The sequence below is a fragment of the Cuculus canorus genome, chromosome Z (genome assembly GCF_017976375.1).
Source record: "Cuculus canorus isolate bCucCan1 chromosome Z, bCucCan1.pri, whole genome shotgun sequence".
Lineage (NCBI taxonomy): Eukaryota > Metazoa > Chordata > Aves > Cuculiformes > Cuculidae > Cuculus > Cuculus canorus.
Genome location: NC_071441.1, coordinates 52132048 through 52148363, shown reverse-complemented (window position 1 = coordinate 52148363; position 16316 = coordinate 52132048). Strand labels below are relative to the sequence as shown.

The 16316-nt window shown below is 37.5% G+C and overlaps 1 protein-coding gene across 9 annotated transcripts in view; it reads left to right on the top strand.

Annotated features, from left to right (window-relative positions):
* Positions 1 to 15917, top strand: part of TDRD7 (tudor domain containing 7) — a 46352-nt gene extending 30435 nt beyond the window's left edge. For 6 of the 9 annotated variants that reach the window (XM_054054363.1, XM_054054365.1, XM_054054364.1 and 3 more), the window contains 11 exons: positions 799 to 1379; positions 5333 to 5519; positions 7105 to 7216; positions 8070 to 8272; positions 8414 to 8548; positions 10162 to 10245; positions 10398 to 10532; positions 10875 to 10985; positions 12256 to 12746; positions 13060 to 13220; positions 15465 to 15917. In XM_054054363.1, the coding sequence (XP_053910338.1) occupies positions 799 to 1379; positions 5333 to 5519; positions 7105 to 7216; positions 8070 to 8272; positions 8414 to 8548; positions 10162 to 10245; positions 10398 to 10532; positions 10875 to 10985; positions 12256 to 12746; positions 13060 to 13220; positions 15465 to 15685 (2421 nt within the window). In that variant the 3' untranslated portion in view covers positions 15686 to 15917. Of the gene's footprint in view, positions 1 to 798; positions 1380 to 5332; positions 5520 to 7104; positions 7217 to 8069; positions 8273 to 8413; positions 8549 to 10161; positions 10246 to 10397; positions 10533 to 10874; positions 10986 to 12255; positions 12747 to 13059; positions 13221 to 14337; positions 15086 to 15464 lie in introns of those variants that run through there. The other 3 variants (XR_008447802.1, XM_054054367.1, XM_054054369.1) reach the window with 3 other exon arrangements.
* Positions 15918 to 16316: the final 399 nt, after the last annotated feature.

Sequence of the window (16316 nt, the reverse complement as noted above, 5' to 3'; positions counted from 1 at the left end):
GGGGGGCCCACTGTGAAAATGACAAGAGCTTCAGTTACACAATTCTATATAGATATTCCTCCTATGTGGTTAGATTGATCTAGATTGAAACTGCATAGCTTTAGGAAGTGGAACTTTATTATGGGTTTGTTTCTGCAATCCTCAGATGGTGCTTTCAAAGCTGTGACTTCAAACCATGTGAGATTATTGAAATTAGCAAAGTGTAGAGACATGTGGGCTGGCAAAAAAAATGGATCTGGGAGGAGACTGTGGGCATGGTTTAACATGACCTAATAAAATTTATTATTAAATTTATTATGATACAGAAATTTCTTCCTTAATTTCAAAATTTTTTTTAAAGAAAACTTATTCCCTGAGCATGACAGCAGACAGCCTTTACAACACTGCCCGACGGTGTCCTCTTGTTTCTGAAGCATATAATCAAACCCTCTTTCCCTCAGTAAACTGAGACAGAAACTTTTGTTTATATGTTTGTCTGTGTGGAAGATCAGGGCAGTTAATGTGCAAAAGACCTAAATTTGTGGAGTTCATCATCATCTGCTGGTCCTTCTAGGAGAAAAGAGAGACAATACTTCTTTGGAAGCAAGTCCAAATTGTATTGCTTAGATTAGATACTTGCTTTGTAGTGATGTAATCATATGTGTTTGATACCCTTCAAAATGGGGGAGGAAACATTGCAAGAAATGTTGCTGTAGTAACTGCCTCAAGCTTAGTTCCCTTTGAATGTCTGCTTCAAAGTCTATATAAAATACATGTTGAGATGCAACTGATTATTGACTCTACATTTTGTTTTCCAAGGTGGAGAAAGTACAGAGAGGTGATCAGATGGATGGCCTTCTTTATCCTGCTAAGAAAATGCCACTGACAGCAAAAGGTGATACAGAGCAACAAAAGGCATCTCAGAATGTTACTTCTTCAAAAGCAGACCCTTTGTTAAAACCAAGTGTGGAGGCGATGCCTGCATCACTTAGTAGTGATTTCAAACAGAAAGTTGTTAACGTATTGCTGAAGTATCCCAGTGGTCTTTGGGCTAATGCGCTTCCCAAAGTGTACCAAAACACTTACCAAGTAAAATTTCCAGAAGACATTCTAAATAATTTGGAGTTGCTCTCAGATGTATGTACAGTGGACTACGTATCTGAAGTCCCCAGAAAGGCCATCCTTTATGCTAAACCCCAAGGATGTATTGATGAAAATCTGAATGTCACTGAAAAACTCCAGAGGCGTGATTCTGTGAAGGCCACAGCTGAACAGCAGCATGAAGAATCCAAGGACCACTATCCAGAGAACCTAACTGTTCCTCCTCTAATCATTCCATCGGAAGGATCTGTGTCTGTCATAGTGTTGGAACTGAAAAACACTAATGAGGTCCATATTAGGCAAGTTTGAACTTCAGAATCTGTCTTTTTTTCTTTTGTTTATAAATCCATGTATTCATAGTGTGCAGGTCTGCTGTAGGAGAGCAGGTGAAAAGGAAGTTGCAGGACTTGGTTATCTACTTCTTTTGATAATGAAACTTAAGTATCCTTTTGTTTGTGTGCTTAAATGGAAATTTTCAGAAACCTTTTCTTGGCTCAGCTGATCAGTTCTATCATTAGCTTGTCTGAGAATCAAAGCAGATTTTTGCAGTTGAAGAACTTTAAAATAGCCCTACTACAGCACATAGTAGTATTCAGATATTGTTGCGATACTTTTTATTATATTTTTTCTTTCTATAACTACTATGTGTGACTTGAGTGTGTTCAGTTTACACTGCAATCTTCACTTGGTGGCAGATGAGCTTCTATCCAACAATAAACTACTAGCGCTTCTTGGTTTGCTTGCTAATTAGCTAAGCTGTAGAGGATAGTGGAAGTGGATTGTAGCAGCTGCCTTATGTATGTATTATTGTACTGTTTCAGGAAATATCATGATAAGCTTTCTATACTTCATTGCTGGGCTAAAACACACAAATCCTAGCAGTTCTTTAACTTAAAAAAAAAAAAGCCCACGTTTTATGGAGGATATTTAATTTTGAAAATTATTTCAGATCAAACCTAATCTTAAGAAGTTTTATATATCATTTCAAAGGATGAATTGAGCAACTGTGTGGTAATATACTGTGTTGGTAGCTCTCTTTTTCCGCACTAGTTTCTACAGTTTCATGTTTCATTACATAGTTTCAGTCATTCTCAAGGGCCATTTGATAGTTTCAGTCATTCTCAGGGGCCCTGATTAGGATCAAAACAAGAATGTGTGGAGTTTACTGACAGATCCTTTCACTGTAGCACTAATATCCTGTCCCTTATTCCTGGTTGACAGTATTCAGCACATTAGCCTAATGGCTGTTTAGGATCTTTTTTCTCTCTACTGATCAGTAACATGTTGGAATACTTGACATGGAGCTTTCTTTTTGTCTCAATTCACCTTATTTCCCTAAGGTCATGGAATCTTAGTGGCTGATAGTCTGTAGTGAAAATCCCTGTACTTGGGGGTTATGAGAAAAATTCCCATTTGAAAATGTTGCCATCTTTGTTTAGCTGCTAGCAGCATTCCTATATTGTGCTTTTTTTTCCCAGGTAAGCTTTTTCTGGTACATTGCTCATACATTTATTTTGTATACCAGTCTTAACATGAAGTATAATTTAAAGCATGGTTCCTCATCCATCATTAACATTTATACTATCTCTGGCTAGACAAGTCAGTCATTTTAGTGAAGAAGACACAGCTGGAATTTTTGAGTGAGCCTAAGCTTAAAAAAAGAAATCACTGGAGGAAGAACCATGTCAAAGAAAAGAGAGGCTTTATGGTTTAGGTTGTTTCTGTGAGAGTTTTGTTTGAATTTAGTCTAAGGCATGAAAGATGATGAATAGTGCCAGGAAAGAGACAATTTGAGGCACGTAATCATCTGTATGTAGAGGTACTGAAAGATTAGTTAGACATGATGCATATTGCATTGTTTACATTGGGAAGAGCATGAGCAAATTGCATGTGTCTTACCTCCAGCTTGCTACACAGCTGGTGCTTAAATCTGCAAAACTTTTTCCTTCTCACTATGCACCTTTTAATTCTGGCAGCATTGATAACTTGCTGTATATGTGAAATAACAGATCTTAGCTTTCTAATCTGTTATTTTAGGGCTGTTTTCTTGTAATTATTTTGAGAATGCTTCAAGTCCCATAGAGTAAATTGTGAACTGAGGGTAATTATGTAAGAATTTCTTTAAAGCAGCAGTTCCCAAATTTTGGACCATGATTCTTAGACTGTTTGAAAGTTTCTGAATTTGTCAGCTCTGTATAAGTACATGGTGGTGATTAGTGGTTTCTTGGCCCTAGATACAGAAATGATTATTTAGGGTTATCTGTGTACTTCATGGACAAGGTCGTTTATCTTCAAGATGAAACTAGCCCTGGAGGGCATACATTTTTGCTGTAGCAAGAAAACATTTATGTAGACGATTCATTTTATAAATTCCTATAGAAGAAGACAATGCATGGATTCACCTTCCCTATGCATGTGCTAGCAGTCATTTTCTCCTGATCTACACAAGAACTGTGTAGGCTGCTGGGTGATATTGATTTTTGCAGGAGCAACAAAATCAAAATTACTCTTTGCATATTGAGGATGGAGCAATATGTCTTTACTTTCTCGGTATGCGGCTAAGTGTTGTTTGGTTGAAATCTGTCAGCTGCAGTACTAATTTAGACAAAACTGGAAGGTTTGGTGCTATTTCGGTTTTGAAATGTCATACAATTTGTATGGATCCTGATGTAGTCATAATGAAAGTGGGATGATAAAAAAACACCCTTAGCTATCTGCTGTACATCTACAGCAGTGTGATTGAAGGCAGAGACAATAGACTAGGTGCTACAATTGAGTTCTCACAGGAAATAATTATCATCTTTTATTCTCAGCTACCTTGAGCATCTTTCTGTGCTACAGCTTGGATACTTTTCCTTCTTTTATCTTTTTGAGTAGACAAAATGTTACAGTTTGCTTCAGTGTGGAAGTGTAATGCTTTGCTCCTTTCACAATGAAGCAGCAACCTTTACTTGACATGTGAATTGGTTCCAATTGAGACTAAGAATGATGGTCAATGCACACTTGTAGCGTCTGGCCACCTGCACATAGATTGGTCTCTAACACCCTTTTTTGAGGTTGCTTTCCAAACTTCTTTTCTAAAGAATCTGAAAAATAACTTTTTCTTTTGGCTTTAAACAGGCCAAAATATCTTCAGTAAATAGTAAATGAGCCGAGATAGTCTGAGAGATTTTCCTAGTTCCTGTTAAGGTACTTCTACTGTCTGTCAACTATCTTTATGAAACTAATATTAAGAAGTAAACTTTTAGGTAACACATATTTGCCTGTCCCACTCCATGGCCATTATGAAACAGGTGAGTGCTTACCTAGAAAAAAAAAAGTGCTTTCGTTCTGAAAAGCAATGTGTAAGTAGATGATGAGGTAGCAGACTGTCTTTAGAAAAATGAGAACTCACTGGAGTGTGATCAGATTAAACTTAATCTTTGCAACTATGTTAGCATAAGATGTCATGGTATAGTATCTGCACTAATCTTGGGCATACAATAGACCTTCAGAATCAACCTAGATTTTGATAGAATCATAGTTTAAACTGTATGGTAGAAGTGAGCAGTATTAAATACTTGATGAACAAGTTAAACCAGAAGCTATTAATGCAAATTCAGAAGTAAGTTTTCCTTTTTCTGCTCTAATCTGACTTGTTTCAGAAGTATTCAGAACTTCCCACTTGGAATTTTCAGTAGGTTTACTTTCTTTAAGAAGATATATGCAGCACAGCCTGCTTCAGTATGGATCATCAGCTCAGCAGTCTGATATCAGTATTGTTCTGAAGGCCAAGAGTAAAAGGCAAATGGTTTGAGAGCTGATTTGTAAAGCTATTTTAGATGCCTTGTACTTTGATCAGCCTTAGTGAAAAACCTGATTAAGCTGGTGTTTGTTAATGACAGAATAACTTCAGAGGTGATATCTTGATTCTCTGTTATACTTGGTTGCAGGTACTACTCTGCTTGGGTGGTCAAGTTCTTCTACATGGTTGTAACAGTCAAATATCAGTGCTTAATAAAAATCTGGTTGAGCATGTGGTCCATTATAATGGACCACATTTAGCTGTAAACAGAAGCACTAAATTTTATATCAGTTACTTTTCAATGGCCCTGTTAATAGGAAAAGAATTCAGATATTGATGTACTTAGAAAATGTATACATTCATAATTTAGCTGTATTCCTGTATGCATATAAACATTCTTAGGCTTTTATTCAGCTTTTTGAAGTTGCATCCTAACTTTTGTGGTGCTTTTTTTGTAAAATACTGTAGGTATGTGGGCAAAGATTATTCTTCCGCCCAGGAACAAATGGAAGATGACATGAAAGCATACTATAGTCAGAATAGTTCAGTGTCACTAGCTCAACCTCTGAGCATTGGGCAACTTGTTGCAGTACACGCTGAAGAAGATGCCTGGTTGCGTGCTCGGATAATTTCTCTAGAAGACAACAGAATAAAGGCAAGCAATTACTTCTTTTGGCACTTGGAGAAAGACTTGAAACAATGTTGGCTTTTAGATACAGTCAATTCCTAAATATGCTGCACTAGCATTCTCTCTTTCTTGCCCTGGAGTGCTTCTATTTTCAGTTATATGAGCAATGAAGACTTTTTTGAAGTTGCGTGATTGCCAAAATTAATTGGGTTTTCAATTTCAGTTTTGGGATTTTGTTTTGGGTTTTATATGGGACTGGTCCCTGTAGCACTTTTGTACTGAAAATGTACCTTCAATAGCCTTAGGAGGAATGGACGTTGTAGCACTACTAGGAGTGGAACAGAGGAAGGGAAAGGAAAGAACTAAATTCCCTTGCTGATAGATCTTGTTTGAAGTCTTGCACTGAAGAGTGTATTACATACACCAAATAGTAAAGACAATGAGAAGGATATGCCTGTGTTTCCTTCCAGGCATATCTGGAAGTTACACGTAGCATGCATTTTAGTTAAACCCATTTTAGATTATTTAACTCCTCCTTTTAATTTTTCCTGGGCTAAGCAGACTCTTCTTGCAATCTGCAATGAAACTAGAACATACAATATAACTGTAAAAAAAGTTTCAAATTTTTGAATTATTTCTTGCCTAGTGAAACATTAATTTTTATGTTATGTTTCTTTCCCCAGTTTGGTGACTTTTTACCGAGGTCTGCTTAACGTACTTCTAAAGTTGATCCATCTCCTAAATACTTAAATAGCATAAGTATTAGAACTGAGTTTTTTCTGAAAGTTACTGTAAAACCCTTCGGCTGGAACTTAGAGGAGAGGGCCAGAATTCAGATTTTTGAAAGACTGTTGGGGTTAGAGAAGTGGCAAGGACATCGGTAGCAACCTGCCTCTAATTTGTCTCTACCTAAAGCTATCAGCCAAAAGAAAGCTACTGCTTTATTGCAGCATTTGCTGATTATCCTCTGGTACAGTTTTCATATTCCCGTTTCAATGTATGGTATGCAGACATTTTGCATCATAAAGTTTAGAAAAAAAGGAGTAAAAAGCCCTGTCAAATTCTTTTTTCTCTCACTTCAGTGCTAATAATTTGTTGCAAATCAGCAGTTTCCCTGCTGGTTTCTGGCATTGGCTGTGGCTTTTGTACCAAAGTTATGGTAGCGTAAATCAAAATTATTCTCTTAATGCTGTAAGAACATTAAGAAAGGCAAAACATGGAATGGCACTGAAGTGGTGTTTGACTTTTCAGTACTTTCAACTTTTTACAAATACAACCTGCCACTTTATTACCGTTTTTTCTGTGTTTTGAGGTAATATGTGCTAAGACCTTCCAGCACTGTTCCTATTAGGAGTTGAGATGCTGTGGAACCGTTGGAGATGGTGGTTTTGCGGAGATCTTGAGAAGGTGGCTTTCCCTGAGAATTCTGAACATTCAAGCAGTGAACTGAACATGATATTAATCGTGTTATGTAGTACTAAATTAGTGAACAGTGGTTTATCTGTGGCTGCAGAGAGAATTTGGTAACTGAATACATTTTTTACTGGACTCAAGAACACGTGTTTAGAGTCACATTTGTGATCTTACACTTTTTTCCCTTTTCCATTAACAGGTTTGCTATGTTGATCATGGCTTCAGTGAGCTTGTTGAAAGAAACAGTGTCTACAAACTACAGAAACAGTTCCATTCACTTGCATTTCAAGCCGCAAAGTGTAGACTGGCGGGTAAGAGAAAGCCGGCATTGCCTACACAGCTTGCTGTTGTATGGTGTATGGGTTGATGCATCTCAGTCTGGGAGTTTTGATCCTTGTTTGTAATGACTCTGTGTAATGTTAGATTTTGTCCAAGATAGCTAGTCTAAGCAGATGCAGGCAGGCCTGAAAAGAAGCAAAAGGGAGGGAGGGAGAACAGGGGGAGAAGGAGGAGGGGAGGGAGGGTGGGTTGTTTTATAAAGAAACCTTGATATTAGAAGACCTTGATATCCAGTATCTCTGTAATGGAGCTTAGTTGTTTCTGTACTTCGCTTGGATGTCTTTGTTCCTTTAATATACATGAACCTAAAGAAATATAAGGAAATGTTTGCTGTTGTATGAAGCAATGTATTAGTACAACTCCCTTTTATACAAATGAGGCAAACCTGTTGTGGTCAGGTCAGGTAATATTCCTAAATATGATCCCATTTAGTTATTTTACATGTGATTGTTTGCCTTTCAATATCAGTATTTGCAAACTTTGTAGACTCTGCTGGAAATTATTTACCTTCCTAAAACTTTTAGACACTTCTAACTTTTTAAAGATACTTTATTTTAAATACATAAAATCATTGTGAATGAGCTTTGTTTTCAGTAATTGGATGCAATCCTTTTTTCTCTATGCGTTTGCCTTGGCTCTTTTTTTCTCGTGAAGATGACTTTCAGTGTTAAAAAGATAGAAATGAAGCAGAATGCAAGTAGTAGTGCAGTAGAACTTTTCTCCTACATCCTGATTTTTTTAAAGATTCTTGTTGCAAATGCAGACCTGATTGTTACTTTTCCCTTCAAATACAGTGATACATAAAAAGTATGGTGTGTCTTCCAGGACTGGAAGCCTTCTGTGATGATCCTGTCCTAGTAAATGCTGTGGAATTGCTGACATCCTCCAAAATACTTGCTGTGGAAATACTGGAAAAGAGTGAAATTCCTCTTCTTGTTCTCTATGATACTTCTGGAGAAGATGATATCAACATCAATGCTACCTGTCTGAAGTCATTGTATGATAAGTCCCTTGAACTTCACCTACAGGTACCATGTTCCTGTTTCCTTAATTCAGTAAAAATCATTGACAGCTGAGGTTTTGGATGGACAAAAAACAGTACGCAGAAATCTGCTAAGTTTGTGTTTGTTTTTTTTTTCTTACTTCCTGTCAAACTCTTACCTTTGCAGGTAGATTCGCTGTATACAAATATCAGAGTAACCAGTGTTTTCTCTGATGGAAGCCTGTATTGCCAAGTGCCATCTAGAGGCTTATCTAGACTTTATGAAATCTTGCAGAAACTGGAAGACTACTTCCATCACAAGGTAGGTTCTCTGGTGAGGGAAGTGGTAAAGTTGTGTAGCCTTTCTTCAGAGTGCATAAATCCTTTTGTTTGCACCTAAGTTCAAGTTTCTGAGGTAGCTACAGACTTCAGAAAGGCTATAAATTCTCCTACTAGGTTTTTGGGGTGCATCCATCAGCACGAAAAATGTCTTTTGATGCTTTTCTGTTAGCAAAAGCTGTCTCTAAGGCTTCAGTGGCTACTTATAACTTACCTTGAATAGTGAGACCAGTAACAATATGGCTTACAACAGGTAGCTTCCAATGCAAACTGCATCAGATCAGTACAAAGTCTGTGGGGGTGCTGCTGGTTTTTTTTCTGGAAGTTTTACCTACATGATGAAGTTGTGGTGTGTAACCAGCCTGGCCTACAGCACACCATACTGTGATAATTGAAAGTGTAGTAATAAAAAGTGATAATAAAAGCAGTGTAACTAATGTCTGTTCTTTTTAGCTTAGCTTCCTTGAACATTCCATGGCCAGGATGTGATCTGCTGCATCTCTTTTCTTTCTGCCCTTAGATTTTGAGTGTTAGGGCTATTTTCAACTAGATGTGATGTATAGGAAGCATTTTCAGAAGTCTTAAGTTTAAAGTAGGCATGTAGGAGAGAAGTCTTACGTTCTACCAGCCATTTACAGACACATGCAACAACCCTTACTGGACTCCAGAGAATTTATACAAAAGAGAAGAAATCTTAAGAGAATCTTAATTTGTTCAGTATTCAACTGAATCAATCAAACCATGAAATGCAGATCCTTGACTGGACATACTTTACATTGAACATGCCTCAGTTATCAAGTTCAGTTTCAAGCAAGCTAAGCACTGAAGGAATGTGTATAGAACTCTGAATCGTTTACCAACTCAAAGGCAGGCAGCCAGACGGGTATTTCAGAAACTCAGATTTTGTGTACAGGATTTGTTAGGTCCTTGTTGATATCAAAGAGAGAACTTGAGATTTCAACTTTTAATGTCAATCTGTGTATTGAGCTAAATATTAATCTTGACTTTGCTTATCTCAAGGTGTTTTATTTTGTCTGAGAATTTAAACGAATTAAGGGGTTCATGGGTCATCAAATGGAGTTTCTTCATTCTTTTTATAGTGTATCCATTGTCTCATTATGTTACTTAGGATCATTACAGTAAATGTCACCCACATGAGACTTTCATTTGAATTAGCAGTATATATTTTTTAAAAAATATCTCAATAAATTATGTGTTTTAGAATATATGGTTGGAGCTTCCTCAGTTGTCTGCCACAGTGCTACACTGCTCTTGCTTTTCAGAACATGAAAGTACTGGTTAGTGATTTTATATTCTGTTTCCAAATGTGACTTTTTTTCTCCCCTGGCACTTTGTATTCTCTCAGTTTCCTGTTAAGGTACACAGTTTGTAATTAAAGCTTTACAAAGCTCTAGTTTGTGGAAGCTTAAAACAACATGTTAAGAAATACTTCTGAGGCTGGAAGGAGACTTCATATTTGAAACAAGAGGGTTTGCTTCTCAGAACTGTTCATTCCATGTGTGGCTTTCAAATGGTTAGTTGAGAGTTAGATAGTAATAGTTCCATACTTTTTAATTTCTGCTTTTATATTTGCAGCAAACATCTGAGTTTAATGTATCGCTACCTTTCTGTGGCAAAATCTGCTTGTTTCCTTCCAAAGGCAAATGGGCACGCGTGGAGGTAAGAAGTATTCGAAGAACAGCTACCGTTTTCCCACATAGAAACTTCTTTTTGTTCAGCTAAATCCAAATCCTTAGTTTATGTGAAACTTCAGTGTATGTGCCACTGTGTGTTTTTAACCTCAAAATTATGCTCATCTTTCCTTCTTTCAGATAAGAATAATTCACACTAGGCGGGCACTTGATGTGCAGTTCATGGATACTGGAACAATTGCAGCTGTAAAAGTATCGGAACTAAGAGAGATCCCCCCGCAATTCCTGAGAGAAGTAATTGCAATACCTCCTCAGGTATAACAACATGCTAAATCTAAGCTATACTGCATCTTTTGGCAGTGTTTGTAGTGCTGCTGATTCAAGGTTTATGTAATGAAAGTTTGTTCTGTTCAATAGCATTCAGCATTGGAGTGTATTTCATTGTGCATCTTTGCCTGAAATAAATGGTATTGTAGTCCAACTCATCAACAGCATTTTGTGTCTGTACAATAGTATTGGCCTTGCACGTTCCTCTGTCTTTTTGTTTGTCATACATGATTTGATCTATCACTATTAATGAAGCTTCTGTGATTTGGAACTTGTGGACTGTTTCCTGTGTTACTAAATTATACTTTGTATACTTAATTCTGTTCTTAGGCTAAGAAATGCTGCCTAGCGGATCTGCCTCCTAACACTGGCATGTGGACCCCAGATGCTGTATTGTGGCTGAGAGATGCTGTAATGGCTTGTCCTGAATTTATCATGAAGGTAAATAGTCAAACTGCCTATGTGACTTGAAATCCATAGGCGTGTGGAAAGAGCACTGAAAGAACAGCTCTAGAAGCTTAACTGCTCATCAAAATTATTTTTGTTAGAGAAGTTTAAAAGTTTGTATCCAGCTCTTGGACATAAATTCCAAATGAAGTCCTTGTCCTAGGACATTTGGCAAAGCTACAACTGTTGATCTTAAATTATCTTTATGCCTCTTGTGGACATACTTCTTTCTCCTTCTGGCCTTGGAAAGCAGCTTTGTTTTTTGTTTGCTCTTTCTAATCAAATGTGATTTAGTATGTGCTATTATGTACTTAAAATTTCTGTTAGCTTTGAGATAAAATTATTTCCACTTGCAATGTTTCCTACCTAATTTAATTAGCTGAAAATACCCTTCTAAAGGAAATCTGTTGCTAGCTACAGACTAAACAAAGCTAATTTCCTCTTAAAAGTCCGATTTCAGATACTGTCACAGCACTTTGAAAGTGTTTTGTAGCCTTACCTGACCTTTTTGCTTGCTCTAACACTGGAAATCATGTAGTTAAAACACAGCTCCTTTAGTCTGGGACTTTTGAGTGTGTATCAGCTTTTCTAAGCATCCTCTTCCAAGATAGTTTGAGTTTGGTAAGAATTTTTGCTTGATTAAGTAATAGACAACAGATGTATGCTTTAATCGTGGTAAGTTTTTATTCCTGGCTAGGAGAATCAACAGGAGAATCTGTAAAGACATGTTATATACTTAGTGAAATTAAAATTTCAGTGCTTCACTATCAATAGTGTTAACATGCCTGATGTTAAATAGGAAAATTTTATTATGTCAGTGCTTGAAAATTATGCATGATACAAATTTGGAAGCTTTTTTAACTTTATTTTTTTTCCATCCTTCATTTTGAGTAATTATGTGTTAGTATCTTAATAGCGCTACTCAGTTGTTTAGATCTGTATGGACACTGTCTACTGTTTTCCTGAGAACTAGAATCGTACCAGCAGTACCAAGATTGAACTTGTTGAGCTGAATAAAACTCACTTTGAGTTTTGTATTTGTTTTATGTTAGTAGAGTAACTTCAAATATTCTTTTTAGCTCCTGTGAGTTGCTTACTATCCAAGAACTTAATTAACATTTGAGAGGACATTGAAAATATTTCTGGGCATATTGAGTACAATGAAATGTTGCTACTTTTCTGTTAAAGGCTTTAGTCTTCTATACAGAATCAGATGTGCATTTAATAGTTACTAACAAAGTTAAACTGTGTTTTGTTTTCCAAGATGGTTAAACTGGATGCTTCAAAGGGAATTGCACACATTTACTTGTTTGCCCCAGAGAATTTCCCAGACATGGATCGTAGTGTCAATCGACAGATCAAAAATGCAGACTTGTGGAAGCATCAGAAAGATGTTTTCTTGAGTGTTACACCCAGTGGGACCAGCTCCACAAAAGTTACAAGTGCTGCTGTTTCAGGTCCACGGTTAACAAGCGGAAGGCTCGAGAAGAGTCTCTCCGATTCAGCCAGAGAACACAGCAGTGCAGTGTCTACTACTGATATGCCTCCGCCTCTGCCATTGTCAAAGGCTGGCGAGCTCATGGATGTCTATGTCTCGGTGGCCTGCCATCCAGGTCACTTTATTGTCCAGCCTTGGAAAGAGCTACATAATCTAGAAGCACTAATGGAAGAAATGATCTTGTACTACAGCAGGGCAGAAGAGAAACCTGTGAACATTGAAAAAAACAAGCTATATGCAGCTAAAATTGAAAATCAGTAAGTACATGCTTAAATTCAAATCTCGAAGGCAAGCTTAGCTCTGCTAAGCTAGGCAAGCCTAACTCTGCTTTGCCCACATTGGTAACAAGCTGGCAGATGTCCATTGATACTCGAGAGATTAAAGGAGTAAATGAGGTTGCGGTCTCTTCATGCTTCCAGATTGTAGTTGGAAGAGTTGACTTCTATTCAGGTAGTACCAGATCTGGGAAGCCTGAAACATTATGATTAAGATACATGTTACTTTTCTGATGCCTTGACAGTGTGTGAATATGAATTCAAATTCTCTGTTCTTATTCTCCCTCCTTTTTAGGTGGTACAGGGTCATAATAAAAGGAATTCTTAGAAATGGGTTTCTGTCAGTATATGAGCTGGACTATGGTAAGCATGAGTTTGTCAGCATAGAAAAAGTACAGACGCTCGTGGATACGTTTAGAAAACTACCTTTCCAAGCTGTAACAGCTCAGCTTGCAGGTAGGTGGTAAGCATTTACAATTTTTTTTTTCTTAAAATCTTACCTCAGTGGAGATACCAAATGAGTGGAAAAGTAAAGTGGACAAAGCCAAAGGATAGTGATGTAATTGTGCTTTGCTAAAGTAAGCCTATAGCTACTTGCAAAAACATGCTTAATAGATGCATATTTATGTCATCACAGTAGCACTGTTTTTCTTCTTGACCTAGGTGGTGATGCTTATTTTATTATTTGTTTATTTAATGCAGTTTTTAGTTAAATGTATAAAATGGAAGATTGCTTGAACTTTCCCAGCAGCTGCTTTTCATTGTCAAAAATATTTATCATTTTGTGTGATGTCTAATATGCAAAGAACACAGGGAAATCAAAACTACATGAGTCTTTTTTTTATCCTTAAAGATAACCCATTAGAAAGTGTGAAAGTTATGATATATCTTTTGATAAGAATTTATGTTCTGATTGTCTAATTTACATAAAGTCAGGAACTAGGTACTAAGTTTCTGGAGAAGTTTTTCTTACCTGTCTTGCCCCTATTATAATTCACTTTTTTCCAGTGTATATTTGGGACCCAAAGTTGCCAGAAATAGATGGGTGTTCTCAAACAAACAAACTCCATAAGGGGAGTGGGAGCTTTCACCAGACTTAAGACTGATTTCCTTGAGAATATGGGGCATAGAGAGTGTGCATGCTTCTAATAGAATTAAAAAAAACAAAACTTGATCTCTTCTTGCTGTCTTTTCTTCCCTTTTCCCAATTTTTCTTTCATTTCTGCATTGCTTTCAGATATATGCGTCTCTTGTTAATCAGTTGCTGCTTTCTGCCGCTGTTTGGTCAGCACTAGTCTAGACTTCAGTTACAGAATATGCTTGTCTGAAGAGACAGGCCACAGAGTCGGTACTGTGACCCTAGGTTGCCTTCTGTGGATCCACTTTGCTGCAGAGCCTCTGTGTGACCTTGAAGGTCACTTTAAGCTAGTGGTGGTGGGTGTGTTACCAACAGGCTGGGGTCCTAGGAGCACAGTGCTGAAATGAAGCTGATTTCTAGCTGTGTCTGGCTACTGGGGTAGGACAGGATCCAGCTGAGCAAGCCTGCAAGTCATCCAATTTTCCTGCTTCACAGAGTCTCAAATAGCTAGTTAAGTTGGACTCTGAGCTGCTACGTGTTGTCAAAGCAGGTCAACTGAGCCCGGAAGACCGGTAACTATTGTCTTGCTATTCTTCCACATTTTTTCTCTCTTTGTTTCATGTCTGCTACCTCTCACTCTCTGGTCTACTCCCTTGTAAAATCCCATTTGCTTCCTCACCAGTCACCAGCCTTTCCTAGCATTAATTACCCTTTCTTAATTGTTGATGGACTGTTGACTTCTCATTCCTTCTGTAACCTGCAAGGAGCTGTGTCCCTGTGTTGTCCTGTCCTATAAGCAGCAAGCTGCTGCTAATAGTGCAAGCAAAGTGTGGTCACTTTGCTGGTTTGCTTCTTTTAACCCTAAGCTGTGTTTGCATATTCATGCACAATACTTGAGCCCCACGTGTCTAGGTGCTGTATACCCGCAGTGGTCTAGGGAGACCAAATTTCAGGTCTGCAGGAGCCACTGCTTTCTTGGCGGGATACAGCCATATTCAAAAACCTGTTTGGCTTCAAACGACACATCCCTGAGCAGACTTGAATTGGTGGGATGCTGGTCTCAAAACAACAGCAGCAGTTGTGAGACATTCAGGTTGCGTTTGCCTTCATTTCTGCTCTCTGTAGATCTAGTTTGGGACTTGAAGTTTTGGCAGATGTTTTAGTACCTGATGCTGCTTTGAGATGAAGAAAACTTAATCTAAAGCAAGTTCTACAGGAAAAATAACTTCAGCAACTTCAGGCAGAAGAAAAAGAAATAGTTTGTTCTGCAAGTGTCTTTAGTTTCCTTTTTGTCATGTTTCCTAATATGGCTTAATCATGCATGGCAGCTGATATGCTTTGAATTACTCAATGAGTCAGTGCATTTGCCTTTCACTTCTGCAAACTCGTCCATATCTTTAGACTTAGAGAAAAAATAAGTGTCCTAGTCTCTGCAATAATTAAGCTTGTTTGTGTGGGAGATGAGTGAGCTTGTGTTTCTTTTTTAGTGTTAAGATTCATTCAGTAGCACTTGAATATCTGTTTTCTCAAGTGTTTAAAGTTGTCCCACTTCTTTATAAACTTAATCATTCAGAGTGATCTAGTCTATAAATGACTTCTGTTTTGCTTTACATTTGTCCTAGGAGTGAAAAGCCAGCAATGGTCAGAAGAGGCATCAATAGTGTTTCGGAATCTTGTAGAGAAGAAACCCTTGGTGGCACAGATAGAGGCAGTTAATGAAAGCCCTAACTCTTGGGATCGAAAAATAGTGACTTTTCTAGTGGACACATCTCTTCCAGATACTGATATATGGATTCATGATTTTGTGTCTGAAAGTCTTGTGGAATTTTCAAAGGATGATTAACCACTACTTCTGAAATGTAGCAGCTCAGTTTCTTTAGCAATAAAATCAGTAACAGGCTTTGGAGAGAAATATAACTACTACATGGCCTTGAAGACATAAAGGGGATAAAACTTAAAAATCTGTTCTGTGAAAATAGTTTGTTTAACAAGTTTGGTTTCTGTTGACTTCAGCTGACCTTCTGAAATATGCACTTTGTTTACCATTGTAATGCTAGAATGTTTGAGTGAAATTATTAAAGAAGTTATTTATCAATAAAACAATGTTGACTTTGTTCTTATAATCTAATTTTGGGGCGCTTTCTGTCTCAAAGGTATTACTCAGAGCTGTTGCTGGGTATTCCTCCCTTTTTGTTTAACAAGCATTTTTATTACTTGGGAAACATGGAAGCAGTCCTCTATATTTCTAACTTCAGTGTCAGAGATGTGAATTATTGTTGAGTTTTCTCTCCCTTCCTCAACTTCTTAGAAGCTGAACAGTTGAAAGTGTATTGTCTGGAAAACTGCATTTGTGAGGCGTAATTTTTGCAGAAGAGTGTGCGCTTCCGTCTGCTTGCTGTACTTCAGCAATGGTAGCGCTTTTCTGAATTCTCTGCTCCTCTTCTCACTTCAACTCCCAACTCAACTCCCAATGC